Below are 27,755 nucleotides of genomic sequence, written 5' to 3'. Positions count from 1 at the left end.
ACCCCTGGATCGTCTGAGTTACTCCCATAGATAGAGCATATTGTGAATGAGTGTTGTGACGGTAAAGAACATCGGACGATTACCCATCGGCCCAAACTATCTGATTTGACCTTTTCTATCTTTAGCGAAAGCCTGTGACTTACTAGAATCCCAACTCCTTTCACTCTGACGCCCTGGGTGGTAGCCCCGATTAGTTTGAATCCCATCGACTTTAAAAGTTGTTTTTGAGCCCCTTTAATGTGTGTCTCTTGTAAACATAAAATATCTGGACCTAATGTCCGTAATCCAAGTGCAACCTTCTGCCTTTTCTTGATATCATTGAGCCTGCAGATATTTAATGTTACTATTTTCAGATTGTATATTCCACTCATTTTTCTTTACTTAATCTGGTTAACCTAAGTTTCTTAACCTCAGCCTCTTCTACCGTTTCCAGTCCATGCCATAAACCCCTGTGTGCAGTAATGTTCTTCCTCTTTTTTCCCCTTCCTTAAAGCCTGACCTATTGTGTTTAAGTGCTCCCCTTGGTGCTTGATTTTTAGGTGTGCCCACCCCCCTCCCCCCCACCCTTGCTGAGCAGTCAAGATGGTCTTGTATGATGGAGATCATGTGTGAGTTCCAGCCGCCCGCCATTATTTGGTTGTAGAAGCAAACAAAGAAACAGTGTAATCAGAACCCCCAGGTGAAAGTACACAACCAATAAAAGCAAGAACCACAAAAAAAGAAAAAAAAACATCCCGCACAAAAAAAAAATAGGGAGGCTGCAATCCTTAATATCACAGTCAGAATATGTTCGTCTTATTCATGACTAAATTCATCTTCTCTGAGATCTCCGTTCAGTGATGTCTTTTAGGAATTCTCCTGCCTTAACTTCTGAGAGAAAAACGTGGGTTTTCCCCTCGTGCAGTACTTTTAGTCTTGCCGGGTTCATGAGGAAGACTTGTGCTCCTTGTTGTTGAAAGGGCGCTCAACTGTGGTGTGGCAGAGATCTGGTTTAGCGAAGAATTTGACCCCATTCACTTCTTTCTGCGCATTTGGTCTTGCCTGATCATAGACCTTCTGTCTCAGTAAAAAGTTACCAAAGAATACTAGGAAGACTCGGGGTTTTGCGTTGGCATGAGTTTCCCCCTTTGATGTTAAATGGGACTTTGTGCGCTCTCTGTACTTCGAGATCCCAGTTCCACTTGGTCTCTTCTGGAAATGCGGCTTGAAGTAGTCTGACTACATACCCCCTTGGGTCGTCTCCTTCTACCCCCTCCAGGATGCCCAGCAGTCCCAGATTGTTTCGGCGTTGTCTATTTTCCTGGTCCTCAAGTTTTGTCATTAGGTCGGTCAGACACGCTTCGTGAGAGCTTCAATGCTCTTTGACTTTAGCTACCTCTACTTCCAATACCTCCATCCTGGTCTCCACCATTACCACCCTGTCCCCAATTTCCGTGCACGCTTTGTTCAGTTTCCTCATACCAGACTGCAATTTCTTAGTAGCATTTCTAGCTGTGAGGCTTTCGCTTCGTACCTCTTCTTGGAATTGTTTGATGGATTTAAAGATGTAGGCCAGTGAGGGTGCTTCAGATTCTGGGGTGGGATAATGTACTAGGTAACTGTGCCGTTGCGCCTTCCCCGTTGGGTGCCAGGCTAGGGGAGTCAGTGTAATCCCATTTTAGTTGTCTACGTTTTCTTCTAGACTGTCTTTTCCTTAATACCGTATTCCCTGTTTTGTTTTGAGAGGCCTCTTCCTCTCTCAGGAGCCCTTCTGACTGGGGATCTTCTGACAACGAGGAGCTCTCTTGGTCTTTTCGGTTTCAGAACCGTTGGATACTGAATAAAAATGCTCCGTGACAGGGTCTGGAGTTTGGGGAGGTAGGCCGTCACGGCTAAGTACGAGGGTCTCTCCATTGTCATTGTCTCTGCTTCCTCCTTCGGTCACTCCGACTATAGGTGTCCCTTGCTCCAAACCCCCGGTAATGTCTACAGATAATGCATTGTCTGCCCCTGTCTCTGGGTGCTCATTTAGGGCTCTTTGTGATAGTTGCGTTATCTCCTCAGGGGAGATATCTTGGGGGCTGTTATCTTGGTAATTCTGTCTGTCATTCCCACTCTCTTTTGGGCTAGCACCTCCCGGGATGTTAGTAGGAGTAGTAGAGGTGGTGGTGGACTTAGCTCCCAAGCTTGAGAAATGTTGGCTAATTGAGGGAGGGTGCCCCGGGCTGTTCACAGTTACCTCCTTAGCTATATTAGATTTTACAATAGTCTTTGCAGTAGTTTTATTAACTGCCCCCAAGTCCTTTTTACCTTTCAGGGTCATGTCCGCCTCTCTCCCTCGGCATGTATTATGTTCAATTATGTTTTTTGCTGTCTCGTCGTCATCCTCTTTTCCAGAGCTCCAATGCTCCCGTCTGGCTGCCAGAAGTGCTGTTTAACCACCGCCGGTGATCTCGTGTTCAGGACCGTAGAAACCGCCGTTCCAAAACGGCCCGTTGCCGGCGCCTGAAGAGGATAACTGCGCAGAGTACTAGGAAGCCCTCTGTTCTTCAGCGGATCGTGCGATAATCCTTCCATACGGTCATGAATCGATTTTCCTCGCTGCCGCGCTGCTCTGCTGCCTTGCTGCAGCACTGAGTGACAGACTGTTAGGCTGTCAAGCAATCCGATAGCCAAGCTTCAGGCATTCTCCCGGCATGCAACTGCGGCGAGGCGGCTGGATCGCGGCTCCTCCTCACACTGATTCCATCACTGCTCCTTCATATAATTATTGTTAATGTTTTTCGAAATAGTTTGTAAAGTTTTTGTAATTTTGTAATCTTACTTAATTTAATTGTTTATTGTAATTAGTAGTGTCATAGTGGGTTGTGGGGTTGTAGCTGTACAGGGTGGGAAGTAAATTATTTATGATTAATTAATTTCTAATCAATATCAAATATTTAATTGGTAATTAATTACGTAAATTGTGTAATTGATTTATGTTTGAGGTTTAGTTTTAGGGTGGGTTGTGGGGTTTGTAGGGTTATAGGGTGAGAAGTAAATTATTATAATTAATTAATAATTTTGATTATTATTTATTATTTAATTGATGGTGTAAATTGTGTAATTATTTCATGTTGTAAGTTATATTTTAGGTGCAGTTTGTGGGGGTTATGGGGTACAAGGCTGGAAGTAAGTTAATTATAATTAATTAATGCCCAGCTAAGAGAACGGACAGTTGCTGGTATCTTGACAACCTGTGACTGCCACCAAGAGGGAGGATTGATCCCCATTGATGACCTCATTGCTCATTACGACCTATCCCCAGGTCAATTCATGAATTACTATGCTTATTGAAGGCTTTTAGAACACAATGGGGAAGAGGCAGCCAAGAACCCGGCACACACGCATTGCTACAAGCGATGGTGACACTGAGGACGGCAAGACACCTAATAAAATGGACATACTGAGCCCTCACGGAGATGTCAGGATGGCCCCTGATTTGATTGCAAGATAAATGGGGGGACCTAAGAGGTAGAGAGGTGATGAAAGCAGAGTGGAACAAAGCCCTGGGTACCCCAAAGAAGATATCTATGAACTCCAACTTTCAGTACACTCAGTCCTGCAAGGATACTGGCACCAGATCATTGAGATCTTACAGGAAGTTTTGGCACGCACAATACCCCTCACAGCAGAGGTGTGCCTCCTGGGCCTGTTTCAAAGGCCCAAGTCCACAAAGGTGGGCACTAGATATGAGGATCAGGTGCTGATATTCGACAAGGAGGTGTACAGCCCTCCATTGGCAGACTACAATAGGCCCTAAAGTATTGGATTGAGAAAATATGTGACGGCCTGGGCAAGGGCAGGGAAAAGGGTGCTGATAGAGGAGGACAGCTGGGGCATAAGACGTCACCCAATTGCAGGACTGTGGTCCAAGGTGATGAGAGAATGGGATACCAGTGGAGGAGACAAGGGGGAAGGCTCTTCTATTACCACACAGAATGCAGAACCAAAAACGATCACCCCAACCCCTCTCAAACAGACCCAGTACACGGGAGTAGACAACCCAATTGAAAAGTAACCCATTCCCCCAACCAGACACTAAGATTAAGGACCCCAACACACAGATTGGAGAGTAACCCATTACAGAGCGGGAGAAATTATGCAATGAACCAGTTAATAGACCTCTGAATGTTTTTGTTGTTCAAAAGTTTAACATGTATTTTGTTTTAAAACGTTCTATCATAATGCACTGAGATATCAATCAGATGACAATAAACAAGACTCCCTTATGGCACACTGAGAAAGTTGGGCACTGAAGGCATTCCTGTACTGATACTGCCCAGGAATACAATGTAACTTCATACGTCATTAAAATGGTGATGTGTAACTCCTACGTCACTGCATACCTGGTGACATTATATTTCCAGAATAAGAGGCCTAGTTATATATGTAAAGTATGTGAAAGAAAATACTACTAAGAAGATATTTGAAAAAATAAAATTAATTAACAAATCATTTGTAATTATTAATTATTTAAGTGATAATTAATTATGTAAATAATGCAATTAATTTTTTTTTAAATTATGTTTTAGGTGCTATTCTAAGGATGTGTACGGGTACCGGTTGGGAAGTAAATTAATTCAAAATGTATTATTATTCATTTTAAATATTAATTATTTATTTGATAATTAATTATGCAGATTGCGTAATTAAATATATTTTAAATTACATTTCAGGTGTGGGTTGTTGGATTTGTAAGGGTAAAGGGTAAAGGGTGGGAAGTTAAATAATGATAATTAATTAATTGTTAGTTATGTTTGATTTATTGTTTAATTGGTAATTAAGTATGTAAATTGTATAATTATTATAATTTTTATTATAGATTTTAGGTGAGGATTTTGTTTTTAGGGTTATGGGTTTCGAAGTCACTTAGGAATTAATTTTTTGATAATTAATTATGGCTATATTATCAAATTCTTAATTGATAATTATGTTAATTGTAAAATTATCATATTTGTTCATTTATATTTTAGATGTGTGCTGTTTAGTTTGTAGAGGAATAGGGTGGATAGTTATGTAAGTAATCATAAAATAAAAAATATTTATTCATTTAGTTCATTGTTTATTGTTTTATTATGTATTTGATATGTTATTGTGTTATACTTTGTTTAATTCCATTACATTTTAATTGTTGGCTGTTATGTTTGTGAAAATATAGTGTGGTGTTTTAATATTAATAATATTAGTTCTAATTGATAGTAATTCTTAAAAATTGTAATATTGTAAAATGTATGTTTTAAAAAATGTGTGTTACAATTCTGAAATGTAATTTTTATATTTATAATTTGATAATTTTGGGTATGTAATAGAGTTCTTAAAATATGTTATTTGTATGAAAGGAAGTACTCTCTTTGTACAGTAGAGGTGAATGGAGTGGGAATTGTAAATGTTACCCCTCCTGAGTCTAACACTTTACCTAGTGTTCACCGGCTGGTGTGGGAATAGTACATTTTACTGCGCCTGAGTCCAATGCTTTCCATACTGTTGCACCTACTGGAGTGAGAATAGTAAACTTAAACCCTCTTGAGTCCAACACTTTCCCTACTATTGCACATACTGGAGTGGAAATAGTATATTTATTATTCAGAGAGTTTAATAGTTTATTTAGTAGTGTTTCAATATTTATTATTATGTGTTTTTGAAATACATTTTATGTTTTTATATATATATATAAATGTGTGTAATTATTTACATATTTGAAGTCAATTGTTTACTTTTTATGTATAAATATATTGGAAATATTTTAAGTATTTGTGCAGTTTATTTGTTATATTTATTATTTAATTTGTATGTGTGAGTTTATATATATGTGTGTATATGTATATATATATCTTCACTACCTTTGCCATGGAATTGAAGACGTACTCCCTGGTGGAGGATTACAAAACCATTCATTGCAAGAACTCGCCATGGCACTCTGAGTAAAATCCGTCTGATGCGTTTCGGGACGTCACATCCCTTCCTCATAGGCTGTGCTGCACAGTCTCAGTGATACTAGCCCCCATTATATGCAGTTCAAATAAAGATGTTTTCCCTCTCAGGTGAGTATTTGTCCAAAATAAAGCATTATGGGGCTAGTAGTACAACTTGTACTTTGAATTCCTCTAGTGGAAACTGTGACCGTTGCAGTTCATTTCACGATGTCATTAAAACTCTCCAGGGGGCCTCGGGGTTTCCTCCGAATTCAATTGAGCTTCCATCAGCTTCCACCCCATAGTAGGGTCCTAACCTCACTCTCAAAATTCTTAAAATAAGATTCTGGGGCCTCGTGCGGGCAATTCTGAAGGATATATAGGAATCGGGGGAGAGCCAACATCTTAAAAAGTGCAGCTCGAGCCAGTAAGGAGAGAGGCAAAGTTCTCCAGTGTTTGACCCCGTTACGCAGTCTATCCAAAGGCACAGCTAGATTTTTAGTGTAAAGAATATTGGGGTCTGGGGTCACATAGATCCCGAGACACTGGAATCCATCCACAGCTATCTCCTCTTTGCATCCTGATGGGAGTTTAGGAATTGGTCCTTGAATGGCAAAAATCACTGATTTGGACCAGTTAATTGAGTATCCAAAATATTTACCAAAATTTCTGAAAATATTTAAGATTCTATGCACTGATTTTGTTGGTGACGCAAGATAAAGCAGAATATCATTGGCATAGAGGGATATCCTGTCTTCCTGCCCTTCTGCCCACTTCAACCCCCTCAGCAGTGGATGTCCTCTGACCCATGTTGCCAGCGGTTCCAACATCAGTGAGAAAATCAATGGGGACAGGGGATATCCCTGTCTTGTGCCTCTTTTTAATGAAAATGTTCTGGACAAGCGATTGTTGACCTTAACCTGGCCTTTGAGATCCGTATAAAGTAGCTTGACCCATCCCAGGAGTTTTGGGCCAAACTCTAGGCGCTGAAGCACCTCAAATAGATAGGGCCATTCTATTGAATCAAACGCCATTCTAGTGTCCAGGGACAATACAACAGCATCTTCCTCTATGAAGTGTTTGCAACCCACTACACTGTGAAGGCGACAGATGTTTAGTGCTGTGTTGCGGCCTGGCACAGAGCCAGATTGGTCTACATGAACCAGTGAAGTGATAAAAGGGGTTAGGCAAGAAGCCAAGATTTTGGCGAAGATCTTTGCTTCAACGTAATTAATGAAATTGGTCTGTAGGATCCACAGCTATTGACAGGTTTCCCTGGTTTACGGATAACAATAATAGAGGCCAACCTTTGGTCCTCTGGTAGGAACCCTATCTCATTGCTTTCGTTGTACTATTTTCCCGGTTTTGGCACGACGAGTGAAGCTGTTGGTTGTTTGGAATTCAATTTGGGATCACATTAGTCCCCATTGCCTTCCCAGATTGTATGCTATTTATTGCAGTGCCAATTTCATCATCTGTGAGATCTTCCTCCATTGTGTCCCTATCCACATAGAACAGGGTAGGCATATGCATATCTGCCAGTAGCTGGCAAGAGTCCTCTGCAGTGGTATTGACCGAGGGTGCACAGATCTTCTCCAGGTGGTCCGCGAAGGCATCCGCAATTGCTTGCGGATCTGAGAGAGTCTGTGTGCTATTGACTTTTAATCTGGGGACCCAACGGTCTGCTTGTTCTCTTTTTTCCAACCACTTGCCCACTCTATCTCCCAGTTCATAAAGCCTGTGACGTGTCGTCAGTGACTTGGCTCCAACCCGCTTTCGGGCTAGGGTTTTATATTCAAGTTGCTTAATGGTTAATTGATGTTCTGTGGTTTCGCTAGGTGACTCTGAGTGTTCTGTTTCAAGCTGCTGAAGCTCGCTTTCAAGCTGTTCTATTTGCAGTCGCTGCTTTTTATTATATCCCACCTTGAGTGCTAATGCCTGTCCCTTCACCACTGTTTTAAAGGCCTCCCATATCATCTTCACCGATCCAACATTTTCTTTGAAATAACTTTAAGAGTGTGATATTAAACTCTCTTTTATATCTGGGACCTTGAGCAGCCAGGGATTAATAACAATTGTATTTCGTTGTCTCTGATTATGATGTGTGAGTTCCAACCATACCGGGGAGTGATAAGAAATGCCACGTGGTAGACAGCATGGTTTCTGAAAGGTACCAATGTTTGCCGATTGGGTCAAGAAATAGTCTATGCGGGAGAGGCTTCTATGGGCACTTGAGTAATAGGTAAAGTGAGTCAAGTCTGGATGAAAGTAACGCCATACATCGATGACACCCATGGCCATAATAAACTCTGACATGTGTGTGTTGGAGCGTGTCTGGGGGCGTAATGGTTGTCTATCCACTTGGTCATTAAGGGTCATATTGAAATCTCCACCCAGAATTAGTGTGCCTAATGGGAGGTCTAGCAAGATCTTCCCCAAGTCGTTCAGTGCCTCTTTCCCTACCACTGTTGAGAAGTATATTGAAATAACATTAAGTGACCTTCCCTCCCAACTTGCCTCTAAAATCGTGATTTTTGACTGCACCATCATCTCACCCAGGTTGACCCTACCATAGATTGTTAAAGTAAATTGTTCCATCGCATCAGGAGCTTCCCTACTTTGCAGCTTACTTTTCTCAAATTTACCAGGGGAATATCCTCCATGTTATATACTATTTGGACTCCCAAATACCTCATCTGCTTCTTAAATTTCTGGGCTGCACCCTCCATCTTCAATGACATAATCTCTGTTTTCTCCTTATTTATTTGGTGCAGAGATCTTGCCAAACACCTCAGCATAATCGACTAATTTAGATACTGAATTGGTTGGATTACTAGTGTATAGCACCTGCGTATAGTGTCAATTTAACCTCAAAACCTGGGGCACCAAATGGGATAATGTTGACGTCCAACCAGAGCCATTGAGCAAATGGTTTGATATACAGATCAAATAGCAGTGGGGGCAGACTTGCCTAGTGCCCCTTGTAATGGGGAAATTGTCTGTCAATACATTATTTACTAAGGCCCTAGCAACTGGTGCCTCATATAAGCTCTTTTATGCTCTGATCATTGTTTGATTAAACTCAAAACTTTTAAAGACTTCCCAGAAATACGCCTAGTTGACTCTGTCAAAAGCCTAAGCAGCATCCTGGGACGCAACTGTCAAAGAAATATTGTGAGCACCAGCTAAATCTATGACACCAATCAGAAGGTGAATCAGTTCATTCAACTGTCATCCTAGAATGGAGCCCCTGCGATTGGAATGCACAATACTTCTCTCTATTTCTGCCACTCTAAAAGCCAATATACCTTCAAAGATCTTACAATCGGTACTTTAATAACTATATTGTACTGTAAGAATCTGCTATAGTTGGGTCTTTGGCTGGCTTCAACACCATTACAATGGTAGCCTCTGACCAGGAAGGCGGACCCTTCCTCCCCTTGAGATGAATTGTGTTAACAGTGTCTTCAACACTTGTATCAATATATCTAACATTACCTCATAAACTGTGGCTGGAAGCCCATTGGGCCCAGATGCTTTACTGCCCCTTGAATTCATGACCTGTCTTCCAATTTCCTCCCCTGTGATCTAAGAACCCAGAAATTTGACCTGCCCCTTTGTTAACACCGGGAGGTCTCTAATCAAATTATTTCCTAATGTAATTTTTGGAGGACTGTTTTCTTTATACAGCAATCTCATATATTTCAGATCTCTCCCTCAATCTCCTTATTAGTGTTTACAATCTTTCCTGTCTTGGAGTCCACTAGCGTATGTATGAAGTTCCTAGTTCTATCAGTCTTGGCCTTCCAAGCTAAACAGGAACTACAGTGCAGGAGGCACTGAGTCCTGCAGAACTCTATACCTTTGTTATATTGACCTGAGGTGGCCTTTGGAAAATACCATGGAGACTGGAAAATCTCAACCTTATGCCAAGTATGTGGACCACTCTTCAATGAACTAGGCACATGATTATTTTTTGTTGTACTCTTCCACCAACAGGACCTCCGCTTTCTTGTGATTCTGTGCCTATTAAACCGAAAGGCAGTATAACATCTAGATCAATAAACAATGGAAAAGCCAATCCTCATTTTCAAGTGGAGTTTACATGCTACGAGTCATGTTAAAACCTGCTCTTTTAGCAAGAAGGATTTCTTTCTTATAGATTGCAAATAGGACATAACTAATTGAATGTGACGAACAGCTTGGTGATTGAGTGTAATTAGCAAATGAAAAATATCCCCAAAAATGTTCAAATGGAAGAACTTCCTGGAAAGTGTCATGGTACACCAAATAATCAGAAACATGAGGTGAGAGAGTACTTCTCCTCTTAGTGAAAACAAAGCCCACCCTATATATATTTTTGTAAAGATTTGGTAACTGTAAGAAATGTAGTTATTAGTTGAGGGGGTGTCTACCCACCTTAAGTAGCAAATACAATCTTTGACTAGGTAAACAACTGAAGTCACTAAAGTGACCTGAGATCACACCCCTGGTCGCTATGGTAGAAAGCACACAGGCTTAAATTAGTAGCAAAATGTATAGCATTTATGCAGTATTAAAACAATATAAAAGTCAAAACACAACACAAAACAAATCCCAAACCAATTTAGAAACATAGAGTACATTTTAATACAAACAATGGCATTAAAACAACAAAAATCCAATAAGTAGAACCAGATATTTGAATGTTTAAAGTTGTAAATAAAAATAGCACCGAAAGGCACCAAGCTGCAACCTCAGCCAACTGGTTGCATAGTCCAGACCTTAAGCACTGGTTGCATAGACTGACCACGATGAAGCACATTTTGAATGCAGCAACCAGGTTCCACCCAGCTACACGTTTTACCTTGGAGCTTAGACTAAAAAAATGGAAATTAAAAATTCCTAGTTGGGAAAGACAGCAGGTTGTAGCCAAAGCGGGATAGGCATAGGACGAGGTTTCAGTGAAGCCATTGACTTTTGGTGGGAAAGCTCTAAGTGGAAGAAAATTAAAACTTTGAACCCAAAAATGGTCCTGCGCCTGGTGGATTCTTTTGGTGCCTTCACCCAGTCAAGATTTTGTCATTCATCCTAAATCGCTTTTTTTAAGCTTGGATTACTCTGGTGGGGCAATGCTGCAGGCTGTGGTTGAAAAGGACTGCAAGAGGCCGAATCGTATAGAAAACACCTCCCCACTATCAGGCCTTTGTCACTGCTCTGCGAGCAGTTTTCAGGCCACATTCAAAGGCTTGGGGAGGGAAAAGGTAACTCTCTAAAAGTACCTTTTACTTTATATTGATTACAAATCTGAGTCCATGAATGATGTTTCAAGTTGTTTACTAGTTAAAAATTGCATTACTAATATTAATAGTGCATCCCAGTGTTTCTCTGTGGGACAGCCAGCATAGCTACCGTGAAAATTGCTTTTGGATGCTTGTCACTGTCAGGACATGTCTAGCATTAACTTTCTGCATGTCCTACTTTTACGTACAACGACGCCTGTCTTTTTGGCCTCAAGCCTGCTTAGTGGTGACAGATTAGTGTTGGAAAGTGGATTGTTAGTAGTGATAAATAGTGACTCACTACTAGTAATAAGGACACAAACACAATAAAAGGTTCAGTTAGGGTCTCAATAAATTAATCCCTTTATCAACCCTTGGTAGCTAGCTATGAGCAAGCATGCTTTCAGAGTCAGGCAAAGTCGTTCTGGAGCTGAGTACCATAGTGGGCAGCAGGTGCAGTCTTCGTGAGTGCAGTCCTCTTGGTGTAAGCCAGGAAATCACAAGGGCAGTCCTTCTTCTTGTCTCTTAAGGCAGCAGATCTGAGGAGCTTTGCAGCTCTTCCATATGTATCCAGTGTCCCTGGGCGTCAAGCAGGGGGGCACCCTTGGCCATTAGGATTCAGGGTGCCACCCAGGTATCACCACTTCCTTCAAGGTGTGGCCTATTCTTGTTCCAGAAATTACAATTCTCTCAAACATGAACATAGAGAAAGTCTCCCCCAAGGAGCTGGATCAGGCTAACCCAACCTGCTGGTGTGGCTACGTTTTCTAAACACTGCCCTTCCAACCCTGTCCTTAATCTAATTACAAGGGCTCCTGTGTGGCTGGGGTGTTAGGATATGGGGGTCAGTCTGTGCTGTCCTAATGTGTAATTCTCCCTTTGAAGACAAGTCTGGCTACCCCCCCCCCCTTCCTGCCTCCAGGCCTGGACTGACCGCTGTGGGCACTGGGCAATCCCCCGGTGCGCCGCAAGGGTGGGGGCCGGTTTTGGGCCCTGGGGGCCGTTTTTGTTACAGGGCCGTTTTTGCAGCATAGCTGCAATATCGGCCTTGTAACAAAATAGGCCGAAAACCGACCCGGCAAAGAGCTCGGTCGCACCCCCAGGGGGCCGGCCGAGCACTTTGCCAGGGCCGGTTTTGGTTCTCAGTCCGGCCCTGCCTGCCTCTGCTCCGCAATTTGTACTTCTCTGCCCACAGGAAACCTATTATCTCTCTAGCAGGGATTTTCATGCCTAATTAAAGCAGCCTGGCCCATCTGGGCAGAGGCTGGCCAACCAGGAGAGAGCAGCTAAAAGGCCGGATTTTGGCTCACAGAAAAGAAAGTTTGATAACTTATTTTCTGTCATAGTTATTATAAAACTAACAGTGGTAAGTTGTTGGATTTATCTTACTATTCATTTGATAACGTTAAGTATCTTTTTATGTGGCTCCAATCAATATGTATATGTAAATAACTATTACAATGTTAGCCTATGAAGCCATTCACTACAATGGGGAAAATGAAGTTGGCAGTTTTTCCCTCACATCTATTATAATGTCCCTGCTTATAGTTACAAGGCACAATACTCCTGGGGCAACTCGACTAGGGTAGACCTTAGAGGTGCTTATATGTAAAAATAAGGTAGGTTAATAGTTTGGAAGTACCTTTAAATCTAAAGTTTAATTTGCATATCATTTCATTTTAAAAGCATCCTGCAATGCAGGGCTAGCTTTCAAAATGACAGTAGACACCACAGTATTGCACACTCCAGGGCAGGAAATCTACAGGGCCTCTAAACCTACCTGCCCTATTATATACTAGGTACTTATAGGTAGTTTGAATCTCCTTTGTCTTATTATCTGCCTGTCATTCCCAATTGTAAATTTGCCAAATTACCATACACTTTTATTACAGGCCCTAGGTCTGGTTAGCAGAGCCCATGGCATAGTCAGAGTCAGAAAACCAGCATCTCGTGGTCAAAATTGGGGCAAAAAGTGGGGAGACACTGCAAACAGGTCCTGATTTCTCACAATTAGTGTTTAAAAGTAAGGTTTAGACCTCTCAATACGGTTTATTTTGACAGGTCGAATTGCAGTTCTTAACATGCTTCAGCCAGACTACATTGGTAAGCCCAAAGCCATTATTGCACTGACACTGTAGTAGGTGGCGCTATAGGCACTGCTGTCCACTTGTGGAATTTACTTCACAAGACTTGTGTACACTTATATCTGAGAGATTGGGTTTATGCCAATGGTTTATGCCAATTCAACCATGTTAAAAACTGGGAGAACAGGCACATTCGACTGGTTAGCAGAGGTAAAGTACACTGAGCTATATAGGCAGCAAAACCGATAGGGCAAAATGTTTGGGTGGACCATGCATAAAATAGTCTTTTTACACTGTAACATTATGGGGCTCATTAGTATGGCGGGCTAACTTTGTCCGCCCGCCATACTCCTGGGAACTGGGACCGCCCGCAAAGGGTGTGGCGGTCCCGCACATTCCATTAGGATGCGCCCACCACAGTGGCGGGCGCATCTCGCATTCCTGACATTGTGGCGGGCGGTGCTCAAAGCACCGCCCGCCGCAATGCTAGAAATGCAAGTTGTGCATTTGCCAGCACAACCTGACAGGCACAGGCCATAGGTACCCCCATGTGCACCCCCAACCCCCTAGAATCCCTGGGGGCCCGCTACAGGCCCCCAATGGCGAGGACCGCCTGCCACGGAAAGGCATGACCCCACATGCATCATAATATGGATGGCGGTGTCTGTCAGACACCGCCACCATATTAACTGCTTTTCCGCCCGGTAGGCAATCGGGCAGATTGCCTACCGGCGGAAAACAGGCAGACGGGAATGGGCATGCGGGCGGGCACAAATGTCAGGCGACATGCTAATGAGCCCCAAAGTTTTGGAGCCTTTTGTACTGGCAAGTTAGAGCTAGAAAGATAAATAAATGCAATAAAAAGTTAATGATACGAATTTAGAGTGATATTATTTTTTTAAGAAGAAGAAAACTTTTATTGTTTCAGTTAATTAAAACCACAACAATACATTTAAAAAGAGTCGACTAATGTGTTTAACATTTCTTGATATATAAGTACGATCTCTGTTGGTATGTTCTAGAGCATTCTCAGTCTAATACCAAATTTGTTATTTAAATAGAATAAAACGTAATTAAAATACAGTCTGTCTAATTTAGTGCAGAAGGTCTTGGTTTTTTATCACTTTTTATGTTCCAGAGAGCTCTCTCCCCGGGCTACCACAGTTATGTTATCCTTTTATTGACTGGGTGCCAGGGTGTGCTTTAGCGCTTGGGTGTGGGCTGCAAGGAACTTTAGTAGTAGGCAGTTCAATCGCGTGTCTACTGGGTTCAAAGTTGCCATAATTGATATTATTTTGCTGTATCTACTTGTTACATATTTTTGTGCAGTGTATGTTTAAACTACATATCCTGTATTGTAAGTGGATCGGCACTTCGGTAAAGCTGGTAACAAAACTTCATTAAAGCTGCTGAGAGTAAAATACTTAGGATTCTTTTAATCTGCTTATTAAGCACAAGTGTTCAGCAACCGCTTATAAAGCAGGAGAGTTTTATTTTCTGAAAGTCTTTGTGCGTGATACAAAATGGAACAAAGTCTTCAGGTGCCTACTCCAGGTAAGAAATGGCATTATATTCTAATTTATATTACATTTATTAAAGTTATTCTTATACTGTATGCGTTCCTCTTTATCATGGACAGTTTTGAAATACTTCCTGCGGAACAGATGCGGCGGAACAGCGTAGTAATCTTAAAAACAGTTAATTAACGTGCTTTTGAAATGTAGAACGTATATAACATGTCGTTTTATCTCTTGTGAACTTATAATTGTTTTTGTTTGACCGGACAAAAGTAGCAAATTCAAAACTCTGGGATTAGGACCGAGTGACATTTTTGCATTTTCCAGTGAACAATACTCCCACTCTATGTGGAACACAACTAAAATGCAAATCGTGTGTTCAGCAATATGTTCGAAAGTGTAAAAGTGTTACTGTAATTATTTAGGAAGCTCCGTGTGGTAAGTTAATCATGTAGTTTACAACTGTACTGGTAGCAATGTGAGGGAAAGGAGTACACTGCTCAGCTACTTACCCCACCCCCCATTTGTACAGCCTTTTCGGATTTGAAATTAGTTTGCTTTTTTTGTCCTGATCCCTGCTTATTCCGCATACACCAGTTGATATTGAATTATCGCTGGCCAGATTTGGGTATACTGGCCTTCCATTTGACATGCCTTAATGCAAACTGGCAACTAATATTTAAATTGCTGCGTACTCATTTTAATGAATCCGTTCGCCTTTGACTAGTCGTGTTTTCATTTTTACTTCTCTCTCCCGGTTTCTCTGCTCTTACATTGTCTGTCTCAATGTGATTGCAGCGCTCACTCGCCAAAGAAATGCGTCACTCTCACGCTCATTGGAAGGATCCAAGAGTCGGTTTTTTGACCCCCCTCTCAATTGGCATCCCGTATGAAAATCACTCCCCTAACTTGTGCGATTGCATAAATGTTATAGTACATCTCAAATAACTTCCCCTATCCTTTTTTTTTCCGAGATACATTTTTCTCATACTGAGTTTTATGAATTTCGAGTTAACCTGAGTCTTAAATCGACTGTCCTTCTGTGCCATGAAGAAACTGTTGATTCAACTTTTTCTATCTGCTTGCAGATAATTGTCAACAAGCATTTGCAATGCAATAGGTCTCGCATTAGGAAAGTTTGAGCTATTGGTATTGTAAATGACACATTTTTTATTTATGTGTTGGTTTTGAAAATAGCGAAATTAATAGCTTTGTCATTTACAATGCCAATAGGTTTACCTTTCACAAATGTGACACCTATAGCATTTGTAATGCAGTATGTGTTGTATTTACGTGACTTAGATGTATCGATATTACAAATAACAATGGCTTTTATTTTTTTTAAATAATTAATACTTAAATAAAAGTTATTGTAATTTATAATGGCAATAGCTTAAACTTTTGTAAATACCTTTTGCGAAGATTATGTTCAGTGTATTTTATTGTGACGAAAATCCAAGAACAGAAGTGAAATATTAACATCTTTTTGTGACATTTGTAATAAAGCTTGAAACATTGAGAGAACATATTTGAACCAGTTGTTGAATGGTTGCACAGATTGATGCAGTGGTGGCGCTGAGTGATGTGGTGGTGACGAGTGATGCTGTGGCGTTCAGTGATGCTGTGGTAGCGCATAGTGATGTTGTGGTAGCGCATAGTGATGTTGTGGTGCCCCTGAGTGATGCGGTGATGGTGCTGATAGATAGAGTGAGGGCGATAGATAGATAGAGTGAGGGCGATAGATAGATAGAGTGAGGGCGATAGATAGAGGGAGGGCGATAGATAGATAGAATGAGGGCAATAGATAGAATGAGGGCGATAGATAGATAGAATGAGGGCGATAGATAGATAGAATGAGGGCGATAGATAGATAGAGGGAGGGCGATAGAGTGAGGGCGATAGATAGATAGAATGAGGGCGATAGATAGATAGAATAGATAAAAGGAGGGCGATAGATAGATAGAATGAGGGCAATAGATAGAATGAGGGCGATAGATAGATAGAATGAGGGCGATAGATAGATAGAATGAGGGCGATAGATAGATAGAGGGCGATAGATAGAATGAGGGCAATAGATAGAATGAGGGCGATAGATAGATAGAATGAGGGCAATAGATAGGGCGATAGATAGATAGATAGAAGGAGGGCGATAGATAGATAGAATGAGGGCAATAGATAGATAGAATGAGGGCAATAGATAGAATGAGGGCGATAGATAGAATGAGGGCGATAGATAGATAGAATGAGGGCGATAGATAGATAGAATGAGGGCGATAGATAGATAGAGGGCGATAGATAGAATGAGGGCAATAGATAGAATGAGGGCAATAGATAGATAGAATGAGGGCAATAGATAGAATGAGGGCGATAGATAGATAGAATGAGGGCGATAGATAGATAGAATGAGGGCGATAGATAGATAGAATGAGGGCGATAGATAGAGGGAGGGCGATAGATAGAGGGAGGGCGATAGATAGATAGAGGGAGGGCGATAGAGTGAGGGCGATAGATAGATAGAATGAGGGCGATAGATAGATAGAATGAGGGCGATAGATAGATAGAGGGAGGGCGATAGATAGATAGAGGGAGGGCGATAGATAGATAGAGGGAGGGCGATAGATAGAGTGAGGGCGATAGATAGAGTGAGGGCGATAGATAGATAGAGTGAGGGCGGGCGATAGATAGAGGGAGGGCGATAGATAGATAGAGGGAGGGTGATAGATAGATAGAATGAGGGCGATAGATAGATAGAATGAGGGCGATAGATAGATAGAATGAGGGCGATAGATAGATAGAATGAGGGCGATAGATAGATAGATAGAATGAGGGCGATAGATAGATAGAATGAGGGCGATAGATAGATAGAATGAGGGCGATAGATAGATAGAAGGAGGGCGATAGGAGGAGGGCGATAGATAGATAGAAGGAGGGCGATAGATAGATAGAGGGAGGGCGATAGATAGATAGAGGGAGGGTGATAGAGGGAGGGCGATAGATAGATAGATAGATAGGGGGAGGGAGATAGATATATGGAGGGCGATAGATAGTTAGATAGATAGAGGGAGGGCCATAGATAGATAGATAGATAGATAGATAGATAGATAGATAGATAGATAGATAGATACCGTACAATCTATTCCAGTTCCAAGGAAAAGAATCATGTCCTCATTAAGAGCGGGGCAAGAAGGGGAAGAAGGGGTATAGATTAATATAAAACAGTAACATTAATATCCATCAATGGTAGGGGGAGAAAGAGGAACCCAGTTTTTGTCCCACTTAAAAAGCCCTCTACGGAGTACAAAGGGTCTAGGCAGCAGTTTACTTAACAGGTCAAACGCACATATTTTTCTTCCTGCACTTGCCTGGGGCCTGGCTCAGTGTTTACACTATAAATAGTTAAGGGAGCCAGGCGACGGAGCTACACATCACAAGGATAAGGAATGAAAGAATGGAGAGATACACCAGACAAAGTGGAGATAGATGAAAGAATAAAGAGAAAATGCAGAGAATGGATAGATAAAAGGGAGAGGACAGATGAGGAATGTGCGTAGAGACGCAGGGGATAAGGGAAGGGGAGAAAGAGTTAAGAGAACAGAGAAATGCAAGGGAGAATAGAGCTTAAGAGTGAAGAGCAAATGAAAGAGTGGAGAAAAACAGGTAGTACAGAGAAAAGAAGAGGGTTCAGAGATGCAAGGGAGAATGGAAAGGTTCCGGAGCGAGATGTAGAGCCTAGAGAGCAGAGAAAGAGGAGTTGGTCCGGAGAGAAAGAACGAAAGACAAAGAAGAAAACCATAAGAGGAGAAATGTGTGAACTGTAAATAAAGATAAAAAAGACTGAGGGGAGAATGGGAGCACGTAGAGAAGAGTGAAATGAAGGGATAGAAGAAAGGGGACAAAAAGGGCCTAACGTAATTTAGTAGAAAAAAAGAGAGAGAAGTGGTGAGCTAGACATAGTGCACAATGGAAACATCACCAGAGACTGGATAGAAGGGAAAGTGGAGAGATACGTGTAGGAAAGGTGGGGCGGGGTGAATGAAGAAAAGCAGTGAGATACAGAGCCACTGTGAGGCGGGTAGAAGGAAGATATATATGGAAGTCTGGACAGATATGGCAGACAGAGGCAAGAGCAGGGGACAGTTAAGAGATAGAGGGGACAGAGCGAAAGGGACAAGAATTCGGTACTGCTGCGCAGTCGCTCACAGTGAAGGTGAGGATTTCAGCAGACACAGGCAAAGGATCACACGCTCGGGTGAGAGGCTGACGAGATTCACAGCTCCTCCCAAGGTATCACTTGCACAAAGGAAGCCCTTATCTGCCAATAGTCCAATTTCATGCTGACAGGAAAGGGAAAACATCTCTCAACAAGCATTGGCAGCCGCAAAATTAACGTTAAAAAAAATCCATTTGGCCTCTGCGAAAAGGTTCTCCTCGGCAACATGTAGTAAAGGGTGACAGTAGCACGTTACACATATAATAGGTACACACTCGCCAATGACCACTCGATAGGAACCGCCTTCATCTGAAGAACATAAACTTAGTCAGACAAAGAGAATGTAACCTCACGCAAAAGAGAGAACGACGGTTATCGCCACCCAAACTGAGTCCGTACAAACAGCAGCACACAATTCACACCAACACTTAACACTGACACCAGATACGAGAAAACTCCACTGGAATAAAAAAAATACATCACTGTACTTTTGATGGAGTCTACCAAAAGCATTTCAAAATATTCTAAATGCATGATACATACGTACTATATATATATATGTACACTCCACTTTTAAAGGACATTGGACCGAGCACACAGAACACAGTTTAGAGCAGGAAATAGCCACAATCCACCTTTGAGGGAAACAAACGAACATTTAGCAATCACGCCACACTCTTGAAGAATCTCCTCCCCCCCCACATCTAACCCTGGGGCTGGTGGCTCAGTGGACTAATGCGTTCACTCTAGAGGACTGTTTGACCTTATGGTCGCAGGTTCAAATTCCGGCGGGTCCACTCAGCCTTTCATCAACGTAACATACTGACATATCCTGAAATGTGCAGTTCCGCCTGACGTAAGAGCTTTGAAAACGTGCCCACATTAATAATGAGGCAGCATAAAACACTTACATAACAGACTTAAGAGGTCCGAGGGCAGAACTCTAGTTTGTTCTGCGTGTATTTGCTTTCACTCTAGCTGCATCTAAGATGACGAAATAATTTGCAAGGTGCATAAAGAGACCTGTTGCATAAGGGCAGTGCATGAATTCTGCTTAGGCGGTGAGGATGAAGTAAACATGCTTGCAGTGCAGGAATTCAAATACGGTGGAGGAGCGGCGGGCTGGCCCCACTGAAGCGGTAGAAAGATGTGAATCGGGTATAGAGGGGAGGGCGGTCTCTGGAAGGATGAGGGAGTCATACGACTAGGATGGTGCAAGCCACGGAAGAAAGGATTGAGTAACACTGAACTGCGAAAGGGCATGCTGAAGCAGGAAAGTGCAGAGGATTACACAAGCACTACACAGTGGGACGGCTGGGGGCCCCACGGTGACTGCGGGCGAGGATTTCAGACTTAGTAGTTGGGCACATTAAGAGGCGGGGAGGAGGGGGAAGGGGGGGTGGTGGTGGTGGTGGGATTAGGCCGCAAAAAGTGGGAAGTCGGCCTGAGCTCTGACAGGAATGTCACCCGCCAACAAGCCTTTCAGGCAGGAGCGCCGCATGCCCCCGGCCTGAGGAGACCCGCGCCTCAGGCCTCCGGTCTGAAGTGCGCATCCTGCCTGAGGAGCGCCTGGTGCCCCCCCGGCCTGAGGTGCGCCTCCTCCCCCCCCCCTATCCCGTACCCCGTACCCCGTACCCCGTACCCCGGCAGTTAGTTCATGCCCCGTCCAGCGCCCCCCACACCGGCCTGTGGCCCGAGTTACCTCAGACTCCGCTGAGGAGAGGCGCTCCCTTCCCAGCACCTGGCACTTTCCTCCACCGGTGGCCTCCTCCCTTTCCTGGATCCCTGCCGCCCCGTTCTCCATGCGGCCACGCTCAGGCCGGAAACAGTTCACAGACTTCAGCGTAATGGATCACGGCGCATGCGCAAGCACTGTGCTTTAAAGGGACAGCACACGGACGAGCTGCGCTCGCTAAATTATAGGTTTCTAAATAAAAGAGCACTATCCGTCCACGCTTCGCTGTCATTCTAGGCATGCTTCTGGTCATCGGCTGACCACGCTCCACACGTCAATGGTTGTGCTTTTGGTCAGGTTGGTGCAACTACGGGAATGCTAATGTAACAGGCTGAGGATCGCCGGGCGCGGTGGCAACGCACGTCGCCGTGAGCGTGCACAATGGATCGCCGGAAAAGTTAGCCGACCTCCGAGTCTGCCTGCTGCAGACACTGACCCGCTGCAGAAGGAGAGGGAAACGCGTAAAGAGCCGGTGAGTGGGGGTGGGGGGCAGAGAGGGAATGTGTGTGTGTGTACGTGTGTGTGAACAGTGTGCTGCATGTGGCCATCTCTTGTCTGAATGCTGGTTTGCCTGCGGGACAAGAGATGTGCACGGCTCCGGGAGGCTGGGCATGCGCGTCCACGATGTGCAATCGGCGCTCGGCGCTCGTGCACCAGTCGATCTCCCTTGAGACCCAACTTGACAGCAATAGGTCGAGAGAGCTCGACCTAAAAAGGTGGAAGACTGATTTCTCTGCTTACATTCTTAAGGCTTTTTTTATATTATTGGAACATGACCTCTGTATAGGTTTTTATTCTGTTTTATAGAATGTTTTTGCTGTGTACTTTTATGGCTCTAACCAGCCAAATAAAGTTTACTTTGACTTGACTTGGCTTTGACTTATACTACAATTAAAAAAGGCGTTGTCAAATGATGATGTGATGCCAATAATGCAGGCGAGAATAACAACGAAAAAGTGCACCCATCACAGTCAATATGATTCCAAAAAGCCATACAATTCCTACTCTATTCCCAGTAAGCTTTATATCTGAATGTATTCCAGTATGTAGCATTAGGATGCCCCCTGCAGGTTAATGTGTGGTCAAAGAAATGTAATATGATACATTATTTAAAACCCCTGAATAAATCCATACCGACACAAGATATTTTCAGGCAAGAGATGTGTTTGATGACTGTGGAATCTGTACTGGGGGAATAAACACACCCCGTACGCAAATTCTGACTTGTTGATAAATATATGTGAAGCACTTGTAAGTCAGTTTAAAAGCATACTTTTTTAGTAAGAGTTTGGTGTTAGCATAGGGAAACATTTCTACTGTCTTTTACTTAAACCATTGGCACAATGTCTAAAAATATTGTCACAGATATCTCCTTATCAAACTCGACTAAAGTTTCTGGTAAGGATAAGCAGTTACTGTGTTGCCCAGGGAGCGGCTTTTTTGTTCGCTGTTACATTAGGGAGTTGGCAAAGAGCAGTGATGAAATCTCACAGATTACCGTAGGCAAGGGTTTTAGTGTTGGTTACCTAGTTTGACGTAGCCATGGAGTTAGAAGATTTGAGCTGTGATAACCCTTGCAATGTATTTTATGATACATAGGTGCATATTATCAAGGGTGTAATCGCTGCGTTTTCGGCACGCCGAAAAAGCGGCGATCTTTTTATCACTCTATCAACAAGGACACGCTAACAAGCGTTAGTGCATGTTTCCTTGCTACTTTGCATGTCAGTGATCAATATCACTAAAGACATGCAAAGTAGGCGTTCCCATCCATAACTCCATGTCAATTCGCGCTGACACGGCTTCGTGCTATTGACAACCCTGCAGCAGACCAGCGAAGTGATAAAAAAAAGCGCTAACCGAGTTTATCGCTGGAATTTAACATCTGCTTTTTATTTGACTTAGCTATACTAATAATGGGAGGTGGATTGTATGTTTAGGTCCACACTCCCCTATCAGCAAACAGCCCAATAGCGCTGTGAAATCTTTGCTGGATTTCACAGCTATTTCTCATTTTCGTCCTCTATCGCTTGAATTACACCGCCTGTTAGCAAAGCCTTGATAATACGCCATTAACCCCTTCGGCGCTGATGACGAGCTCAGCTCGTCATCAGTTGCGCCGCTCGCACGCTGATGACGAGCTGAGCTCGTCATGTAACGCGACTTTTTGAAAAAAGCCGCGTAGCGCGAAAATCGCCGCAGCGAGCATGCGGTTAACATGGCGATGTAATCCGGTGATAGACGGCGTTAAACAGAATCACGATAAGTGCGCTTAGCGATGTTTATTGCTATTTTTGATCATATGCCCCATAGTATTTTTCTTTGTCAAATATAATTGTGTATGCATTTGTCATTTTATGACTGTATGATTGGTGGTTGCCTTTCCATAGAGGAGTAGATTAGTGAACTTGTCATGCAGTGCAAAGGAGCAAGTCACCTTGCTGCGCTGCGTGACAGGGAAAGTGCAGGAACGCGCTGTATTTAAGTAATTATGGCGCATTCCTGCCTTTTCCCCTGCACTGGCGCCCATTTAGCCACCTAGAGCCAAAGCAAGCACCGTTACACCATGGTGCAAGGTTGTCTCTGTTGCATACAGGATGTTTTTTGCGCAGGAAAGATCCCAGTTCTGCACAAAAACAATCCTGAGAGGCATATTCCTGTTTCAATGTGTGCTGCAGAACACTTAGAAAGAGGAAGTAACAAGGAGAAATAAAGCTATTTCTCCTCATTACGCCTCTCCTGAGAAGGCCTATCTTTTGAATGTATTCCCAGGTTCTGGTAAATCTGGGAAAGTGTCAAAACCCATGGGAGTTGCGTGGGAACACCCACACAAAGCCCATGCAATGACTTCCCAGGGCAGAGTAAGGCAATGCAGCGATTTGCACTGCGTTTGTTTACTCCAGATTTATGCAGCCACTCAGGGCCAAGCAAAGTGAATCTCCCTTAAGATTTGCGCTGCGCATGTACAACTTTACATGGTGCAAACACGACGCAAACCGGGTCATAAATATGCCCTGAGTTTATGCTGAATACAGTAGGCCTGAGTTGACTATGGTGACAAATCAATATTTAAGGTATGGGTCTGATCAGCTCACTGGGAAAAGTTATTGTTGATGCCAGAGGTCTGATCTGTTTATTACAAAAAGTTATGACAAAGTTTGTAAGTTTGGATTATTTATTGTGTAAAGCATTTGATAAAGTCAATAGGGCGTTAATGGCAGATTTTCATCACATTATGTTACAGGTTGCAGACGGGTATGTTTTTCACATGCATGGCATCTCACAAATAGCTGAACTAAGCAATGGCTCTGCTGCTGGTACCCCCCTCTTACAAGCTACGAGAGTAAAATGTTTTCAATGTGATAATCCTTGTTAAGGCTGTTTGATAGATCATTTTGCCAACTGTAAATTTGTACCTATTTGTAGTTTTATAACTGTATTCAATGGTTGACAGCTTATGTACACTTCAGCAAGGCTATGATGGTTATGGCGTCAAACAAATGGCAAATGCTATGAGCCTTATTGGTTCACTTGGAAACATTATGTAAGAATCCATGGGTTTGATTTGTATGAAAAGTTATGATAAAGGCAGTAGACCAGATCTACTAGGTTTTAAAGCATGTGTTAACAGCAAAACGCTTTTTAAGAATGGTCATTATTACACTGTGCTAAAGCCTGGAAGCAGGTATTATATTTGATGTAATCCCATAGAATCCAGGAGTATCAGGGGTTGTGGCGCTGATGACTCACCCAAACAAATAGTGGGGATAGAAGATTTTCACTATGATTATCCCTAGTAGGCCATCTGCGGAGGGATGTTATATTGTTTTCTCAACTGTAATTTTGTACATTTGTCATTTTATTTTGGTATATCTCTTGGTTGCCTTATGGGAAAGCTTATGTTCTTACAATAGGTATCGACTGGTTACCATGACAAGTCAATGATAGAGGTCATAGGCCTGGTTGGTTCATTGGGTAAAGTTATTTCAGATGCCGTAACTCTAATCTGTTCATTATACAATGATATGACAAAAGTAGTAGGCCTGATTTATTTATTGTGAAAACACACATGATAAACACAAAAGGCTTTTAGTGTGGATTATCACTGCAGTGTGTTAAAGCATGCAGCCATGTACTTTGTTAAGTTAAATCTCACAGATTATTTTTTAGGCAAGGATTTTATTGTTGACTAAACTCTTTGACAAACCCTGGTGGTAGAAAATTTGCACTGTAATAATTATTGGTAGACTCCCTTCAGAAGTCTGGACCTGCTTAGTTGCCCCATGGGAACGTGTTATGAAATTAATTTGATAAAATACATACACGTGAATACAAATAAATAATTGGCCATGTACACATATATAAAGAGACTTTGGGAACATAGCTCTTCTGTAATTGGTCTGCATCAGTATCATTTACAATCTATTTCAATCCTCCGTGATAGCATAGAAAATGGTGCAAGGGATCATCCCCCTTCTTTAACATTTGCCCTGTGAGTGATGTAATTTGTCTGATCACATGTGCATGTCTGCCTGAAAACGGACACAGTTAACTTCAGAACATTACAGCTCTCTAGCAGTGTGCAATACGCCCCACAGCCACTGCCTCTAAACCAAATGACCATAGTGGAAGGGTATTGCCTAGCATATCATTGTTTTACCGATCCAGGATGGCCAACATACTGGTTCTAAACATGGAAGATATGCTAGAACTTTAAAGAATGATACACTATGTACAATTCCATTGCAAGGCTGCCACCCACTGCTATGTTTAATTATATTTGTTATCAATCAAATCAAACAAAACCAACTTTATTCGGTTTTTCATGTCTATAGAAATACCATAAAAGTTCAAACATTTAGACAAAAATACATTTTGCACAATACTCCAGTTAAAAAAGTATCAGTAGAATTTGATTATTATTTATACAATAAAAACAATTCTCATCGAGATATTAATTACACATCTTATCAATTCATTAGATTCAGGCCGCTGAATATGATCTTTACACCAAGGAGAACCTATTATCCAAAGTGTAAAGAGGTTGAGTCATTTCAGAGATTAGAGCGATGACGGATACAGAATTTAAGAAAACGGGCCAGCATTTTTGCAATTACTTCATTCTCAAGGTATTGTAGCGCCAAAAAAGCAGGTCGACATTGACGAAGACCCCAGATTTTAAGTATTGGCAGAAACCAGCGAGTTCTAGGTATTGTGTAGAATTTACAAAAAAGAGTTGTATGCATTGTCGATTGTGTAGAGACAGAGTCACATGGACATAAGGTTAATATTGACGTCCACTCATTTTGGATGGGGAAAGAAACCATTAAATGAAACATATTAAATCTAAAACGTGTCAGTAACAATTTTTAAAATTGGGTTAAACTGAACATCAAATAAGTTTCAATAGAAGACACAGTCTGAACTTGCAGGGCCTGTTGGACAGAGGGTTTCCCTATCTCCTTTAGCAGGCGTATTTGGTCCAAGTGTGCCAAACAGGCTTTTTTTAAATCCACCTTTGAAATCTCGGTCATTGTTAGTGGGTCAGCAAAATACTTTTCAAAGCCTAGATCGGTTAGCAAGGCCTTGACATATGCTAGCCATTTTATTTTTCTACAATGATCAAGTGACTGAATGTCTTGAATAATTGATCTTGTTAGATGACATTGTTCTGTTACCCAAATTCGGCGCCACAACATTACGGGCTGTATTTTTAAAATGTCTGATATGTAGTCCATGCCCAGTTCCAGGTGGCAGGCGTATGTGGAGGGGCTCTTCGTTACACCCAGCAAATATCTAGCGAATGAGTTTTCTATTATTTGCAATTCATCCACGTTCGCTAAGCCCCATATCCCGGCTCCATATGTGGCGGTGCTGACGCATTTTGCATTATATATTTTTAGAAGCTCCATTGGTGGTTTCTGGCCCAGTTTTTGTGCAAACGATTTTAATGCAGTTGTTGCTCTTAGTAAAGCTAGTTTCCTTGCATTGATCGCTGGCTTCCATTTGAATTTATCGTCAATTACGATTCCCAGATATGGATATGTTGTGGTTCTATCCAATGCCTCGCCCTTTACGTACAATCTTCTAGTCTTACTGGTTTTCTTGCCTGCATGCATGGTGTATGTTTTTTTAACATTAAGTGTCAGATTCAGACTATTCATAAAGGCACAATATTTGTCTAGTGCTCGCTGCAGCTCAACAGGGGTTCTAGCTAAAATAACCGCGTCGTCAGCGTACAGCAACGCTGGTATCTGCCGACGACCGATTGAGGGAAGATCTTTACTCTCTTCTAGCATAGCTGTCTCTAACCCATTGGTATACAGAGTAAATAGAAAGGGGGCCAGGACACATCCCTGTCTGACCCCCTTTTCCACTCTGAAACTTTCTGTAAGCTGTCCTTTAGTTCCAAACCTTACTCTTCCGGTTGTTCTAGTGTACAATTCCCGTAAGAAATCCACAACTGGAGGGTCGACACCCATAACAGTGATGATCTTCCACAGCTTCGAGTGTGCCACACAGTCGAACGCTGAGGATAAATCGACATAGACCATGTGGAGTGCTGACCCCTTGGCCTCCACGTATTTTCCTGTCAATAAAGACAGGTTTAGTGCCTGATCTACTGTGCCTAGCCCCTCACGAAACCCATATTGTATTTCCGAAATGATGTTATGAGATGTTGTCCAGTCCTGGAGACGCTCGAGAAGAATCCGTCCTGCCATCTTCCCGAGCAAGTCCAGGAGTGATATCGGTCTATAACAAGATGGGCTGTTTCGATCTCCTTTTTTGAATATGGTGACTAGTATTGAGGTTTTCCAGGTTTCTATTAAACCCTCATCGATGGTGGCATTTAATACGTTGGTCAATAGCGGGGACCAGAGGTCTACCAGATGTTTAAAAATGTCCACTGGGACTCCGTCCGGGCCTGGGGCTTTACCTGATTTCGAAGATCTAATTGCCTTTTGTACCTCTTCTTGGAGAAAGTGCATTTTTATAGGGAATACAACCTCTGGCG

General features: G+C 42.4%; 1 protein-coding gene across 1 annotated transcript in view; it reads left to right on the top strand.

Moving 5' to 3' along the window:
- The first annotated feature begins 14,737 nt into the window (after window positions 1–14,737).
- The window catches only part of SLC4A5 (solute carrier family 4 member 5), a 659,349-nt gene continuing 646,331 nt past the window's right edge, over window positions 14,738–27,755 (top strand). The window contains 1 exon segment of the mRNA XM_078665747.1: window positions 14,738–14,832. Coding sequence (XP_078521873.1) covers window positions 14,802–14,832 — 31 coding nt within the window. The 5' untranslated portion in view covers window positions 14,738–14,801.

Source organism: Lissotriton helveticus, chromosome 11, assembly GCF_964261635.1.
Source record: "Lissotriton helveticus chromosome 11, aLisHel1.1, whole genome shotgun sequence".
Taxonomy (NCBI): domain Eukaryota; kingdom Metazoa; phylum Chordata; class Amphibia; order Caudata; family Salamandridae; genus Lissotriton; species Lissotriton helveticus.
Note: the sequence above shows the minus strand (reverse complement) of the source record. Positions and strands in the feature narration are given on the sequence as shown.